General features: G+C 49.4%; 1 protein-coding gene across 1 annotated transcript; it reads left to right on the forward strand.

The window, feature by feature from the left end:
- The first annotated feature begins 1,137 nt into the window (after positions 1 to 1,137).
- On the forward strand, positions 1,138 to 4,099 carry LOC128783019 (uncharacterized). Its single transcript, XM_053933592.1, has 2 exons — positions 1,138 to 3,132; positions 3,834 to 4,099. Exons 1-2 carry the CDS (start codon positions 1,442 to 1,444, stop codon positions 3,835 to 3,837), a joined length of 1,695 nt encoding a protein of 564 aa, XP_053789567.1. The 5' UTR covers positions 1,138 to 1,441; the 3' UTR covers positions 3,838 to 4,099.
- Positions 4,100 to 5,845: the final 1,746 nt, after the last annotated feature.

The raw sequence follows: 5,845 nt of genomic DNA on the forward strand, positions 1-5,845 counted from the left end.
CCAACGCAGACGTCCCTCAGATAGGGAGAGGAGGTACACCTCACGAGCTGAGCTGTGGTTCTTCCTGCGCGATTGTGGAGAAAATATGAGGAAATGGGATGCAAAACCTACTGCTGATCTGGCACAGCAGGTGCGTGAATTGAAGGGAAGCAAGACTCCGAGAGGAATTTTCACCAAAAGGGAAGCAGCTCCAGTGACCCATAACCAAACTGCCATATATGATGATGATGACGATATTTTCGATCCCCTTGAAGGAACCTCCAAGACATATGCCCCAGGAAAGAAGGATAACCAGGCTTAGAGGGGCCCTGCCTCTAGCCAGGTAGAGGCTAGGGAAAACCGTATTTTCTGGACGGTGTGGATTCGTTGGCCTGGCACATCAGAACCACAAGAATATAAAGCTTTGGTCGACACTGGTGCGCAGTGCACATTAATCCCATCAAACTATGTGGGGACAGAACCTGTTTCTATTGCTGGTGTGACAGGGGGATCACGGGACTTTACTTCAGTGGAAGCTGAGATCAGCCTGACTGGAAATGAGTGGAAGAAACAGTCTATTGTAACTGGCCCAGAGGCCCCATGTATTTTAGGCATAGACTTCCTCCGAAGTGGGTATTTCAAAGACCCAAAGGGACTCAGGTGGGCATTTGGAATAGCAGCTGTAGAGACAGGGGGCATCAAGCAATTGAACAGCTTACCTGGACTATCGGAAAACCCATCTGCAGTAGGACTTTTGAAGGTAGAAGAGCAACGAGTGCCAATTGCGACCTCAACAGTGCATCGCCGGCAGTACCGAACGAATCGAGATGCCGTGATCCCCATCCACAAAATGATCCGTGAGCTGGAGAGCCAAGGGGTGGTTAGCAGAACCCATTCACCTTTCAACAGCCCCATCTGGCCTGTGCGTAAATCCGAAGGAGAATGGAGATTGACAGTGGACTACCGTGCCCTAAATGAGGTGACTCCACCGCTGAGCGCTGCTGTGCCGGACATGCTGGAACTCCAATACGAGCTGGAGTCCAAGGCAGCAAAGTGGTATGCCACTATTGATATTGCCAATGCGTTTTTCTCCATTCCTCTGGCAGCAGAATGTAGGCCTCAGTTTGCTTTCACCTGGAGGGGCGTGCAATACACCTGGAACCGACTGCCCCAGGGGTGGAAACACAGCCCCACCATCTGCCATGGACTGATCCAGGCTGCACTGGAAAAGGGTGAGGCTCCAGAACACCTGCAGTACATTGATGACATCATTGTGTGGGGGAAAACAGCAGCAGAGGTATTTGAGAAAGGGGAGAAAATCATCCAGATTCTCCTGAAAGCTGGTTTTGCCATCAAGAAGAGCAAGGTCAAAGGACCTGCTCGAGAGATCCAGTTCCTGGGAGTGAAGTGGCAAGATGGACGGCGTCAGATTCCTACAGATATCATTAACAAGATCACAGCGATGTCTCCACCAACCAGCAAGAAGGAAACACAAGCTTTCTTAGGCGCCATAGGTTTTTGGAGAATGCACATTCCTGAGTATAGCCAGATCGTGAGCCCTCTCTACCTGGTCACTCGCAAGAAGAATGATTTCCACTGGGGCCTTGAGCAGCAACAAGCCTTCACCCAGATCAAGCAGGAGATTGCCCATGCAGTAGCCCTTGGCCCAGTCAGGACAGGACCAGATGTGAAGAATGTGCTTTACTCTGCAGCCGGGAACCATGGTTTGTCCTGGAGCCTTTGGCAGAAAGTGCCTGGTGAGACTCGCGGCCGACCACTGGGATTTTGGAGTCGAAGCTATAGGGGGTCTGAAGCCAACTATACTCCAACAGAGAAGGAAATTTTAGCAGCCTATGAAGGAGTTCAGGCCGCCTCGGAGGTGATCGGTACAGAAGCGCAACTCCTCCTGGCACCCCGACTGCCAGTGCTGGGGTGGATGTTCAAAGCAAAGATTCCCTCCACCCACCATGCCACCAGTGCCACATGGAGCAAGTGGATTGCCCTTATTACGCAGCGCGCCCGGATTGGAAAATTGAATCGCCCTGGGATTTTGGAGATAATTACAAACTGGCCTGAAGGTGAAAACTTTAGTCTTGCAGATGAAGAGGAGGAAGTGGCACATGCTGAAGAAGAGCCACCATATAACCAACTGCCAGCAGAAGAAACACACTATGCTCTTTTCACTGATGGCTCTTGCCGCATTGTAGGAATGAAACGGAAGTGGAAAGCAGCCGTATGGAGTCCCACACGACGAGTTGCGGAAGCTACTGAAGGGGAAGGTGGATCGAGTCAATTTGCTGAACTCAAAGCGGTTCAACTGGCCCTGGACATTGCTGAAAGGGAGAAGTGGCCAAAACTCTACCTCTACACTGATTCATGGATGGTAGCCAATGCTCTGTGGGGGTGGCTGGAGAGGTGGAAGAAAGCTAATTGGCAGCGTAGAGGAAAACCAATTTGGGCTGCTGATGAGTGGAAAAACATTGCCACCAGGGTAGAGAAGCTACCGGTGAAAGTTCGTCATGTAGATGCCCATGTCCCCAAGAGCAGAGCCAATGAGGAACACCAAAACAACCAGCAAGTAGATCGGGCTGCAAAGATAGGGGTATCAAAGATAGACTTGGATTGGCAACACAAAGGGGAATTGTTCTTGGCACGATGGGCCCATGATGCCTCAGGCCATCAGGGTAGAGATGCCACTTTTAAGTGGGCACGAGATCGAGGGGTGGATCTAACCATGGACAGTATATCTCAGGTAATCCACGACTGTGAGACATGTGCTACCATCAAACAGGCCAAGCGGGTAAAGCCCCTGTGGTATGGTGGGCGGTGGTCCAAGTACAAGTATGGGGAGGCCTGGCAGATTGACTACATCACACTGCCCCAGACACGCCACGGCAAGCGTTATGTGCTCACAATGGTAGAAGCCACCACGGGATGGTTGGAAACCTATCCTGTGCCTCATGCTACGGCCCGTAACACCATCCTAGGCCTTGAAAAGCAAATTCTTTGGAGGCATGGTACCCCTGAGAGGATTGAGTCCGACAATGGAACTCATTTCAAGAACAGCCTTATCAACACTTGGGCTAGGGAACATGGTATTGAGTGGGTGTACCATATTCCCTACCATGCACCAGCTGCAGGAAAAGTAGAGAGGTACAATGGATTGTTGAAAACCACACTGAAAGCATTGGGTGGGGGATCTCTCAAGAACTGGGAACAGAATCTGGCAAAAGCCACCTGGTTAGTTAACACCCGAGGCTCTACCAGTCGATGGGGCCCTGCCCAGTCTCAGCTTTTGAATATAGTAGATGGAGACAAAGTCCCAGTAGTGCATGTTAGAGGTTTGTTAGGAAAAACAGTGTGGATCAATTCTGCCTCAAGTACAGACAAACCCATTCGTGGGATTGTCTTTGCTCAGGGACCAGGTTGTACATGGTGGATAATGCAGAGAGATGGAAGAACACGATGTGTACCTCAGGGAGATCTGATTGTTGGGTGAGAACTATGTATAAATATCACTGTTTGCTGAATACTGCTGCCATTGTCTGTGTATAGTTGTATATTAGATGTATAATGTATCTATTTATAGGGTTTGAATATATATATTAGTTATAGTAGTAAGCTGACGATATGGGGATAAGGGGTGGAATGTCCTAGGGTGGCTGTATGATGCCTTTATCCCCAATCGTCTGCCCTGTTTATGTTGAAGTCTTGTTCCAAGAGTGAAAGGAGGAGGGAAGAAGCTCAGGGTTTGTTTTCAAAAACTCACTCCCTCCTCCACATTCCTGCTCCGGGTCGGTGTTGTCTGCGGACGGACGGACAGCGAGACAGAGCTCTCCTTTGCTTTTTTCTAGTTAGTTTTAGCTAGCTGAGGCAGAGAAGTTCCCTGGACTGTGGTTTTTTTCCCTTTCTCTGGACCTGCTCTGGACTGAACACCAGAAGAGCATCAGCAGCTCACATCTGTGGCCCAGCGGGCCGGGCCTGGGCCGCGGCATTGCCAGCGCTGGAAGGACTGGTCAGAGACTGAGTGAGCTGAGCTGCAGCCCGGGGGGGGATTTGCTCTGAATTTGTCTCTCTTGGAGTGGCAAGAAGTCTTATTGTTTAATATTGTCTAAGTTCTCTTGTGTAATAAACCGGTTTTTTCCACTTTTTTCCTCCAGAGGTATTTTCTCCCGAACTGGCTGGGAGGAGGGGCCAATTGACTCTGCTTTCCTAAAGGAACCCTTTTGTGGGGGGGGGAGGGGAATTCTTTCCCCAGACTTGCCCTGAACCAGGACACCATCTTAAAAACAGCATTAACTGCAATAAGGTATTATAATCTAAAGTTTCAGCAGGTGGCCACTTCGCTCTATCCTCTAACCTGTATAATGGCCACCAGCGTGTGCAATATTGAATTAAATCTTTTTTATTTTCTCAGCCGCCCTTACCGACGACTTCCTTCCAGTGGGCCAAAATACACCCCAAGGGGCTAGCCCGGGGAACTTCTTTGCTCTGGTTAGTTCCCATTATCTCCTTGTCCTATCTCATTTCCACCCAAACCTCTCTTCACAGAGCCTCACAGTCCTTTCCCAGTTTTCCTCCCACACACACCCCCAGGTGGCAGGTATCAGATGTGATCTTCCACACACAAGCTTTAAGATCTTAGGTTCTGAATCAGCTTGATCAGGAAACCTCAATTTACACTTGGGGCATATGCCCTGACGCCTACTAGAACAGCAATACCAGCACCTCTCACAAACTCTGCACTGCAATAGTACCCACGCAGGGTGCCAGCCTCTCGATGCACCAAAGGCTCCCGAGAATTGCCCGCAGAGGCAGGCTATTCTGTTTATCATTTTGGGGATTTCTAAATCCTCTATGGCGGGTTGTTCCCAGTCCAGACTTACTATATTACCAGCTGAAGTCCGATAAAGCCCCTCTAAATCAACTCGTTTGTCTCCTCTATCTATCCAATAATTCACAGGATTCACAAACTCCCAGAGATCAAGTCCAAACCACTGGGGCAGAGGAACCCCCTGAGTCCGTCTAGCTACGGTTAAAATGTGCACAATCTACACAAATCACCGCCTTTAAACACAATACATGTCCTCACGCATGTTTCTCCACTTGTTCCACTTCTCTGCGGGGTGCTCCCTGCCCCCACAGTCTGCCCCAGCCGGTGCCCTGGGCCTCACCCAGCCGCTTCAGATGCGGGTAGAACTCTCCCCCTGCACCGTGGGTACACTCACTCGTTCACTTTCTCATATACCACACACTCACATGATTACAAACACATATCATTAACCACAGTGTCCGGACACCACAAGCACACCAAGTTTGGATTCACTTGACTCACCTCCAGAGTCGCTAGCGGTTGCTCTATTGAACAATGAACCCGTCCCCAGTCACTCTATAAACCAGGGGACCTTTGCTGCTGACTGTGCTCTCGGCCGATTTTTGTTACCCTTCTTTTTGAGGTTCCATAGGCAGATATTCATTATTTAAAGCAGCTATTTAATTTTTAAATTCTTAATGCCTTTTAATGGTGGTTGTAGCATCCTTTAATTTGGGAAGGGGGGAAAGCTCTGTATTTCACATTTCTTAGTAGAACAGGATGTAGCTCTACTGATGGTAATGAAAATGAGAGGGAGAGAGGACCAAAACCCAAGAGAAAGAAGTGCTGCACAATACAATTCTTCACCACCTGCTAATCGATGCCCAGCCCATCCCTGAGCAGCGCTCAATGACTCCTGGCCAACTCCCCCCACTTACTATACTGAGCATGACGTTCTATGGTATGGAATATCCCTTTGGCTAGTTCAGATGAGCTGTCCTGGCGATGCTCCCTCCCAGTTTCTTGTATACTTGCTTGCTGATGGAGCATGGG

The sequence above is a fragment of the Vidua chalybeata genome (assembly GCF_026979565.1).
Source record: "Vidua chalybeata isolate OUT-0048 chromosome W unlocalized genomic scaffold, bVidCha1 merged haplotype SUPER_W_unloc_7, whole genome shotgun sequence".
NCBI classification, from domain to species: Eukaryota; Metazoa; Chordata; class Aves; order Passeriformes; family Viduidae; genus Vidua; species Vidua chalybeata.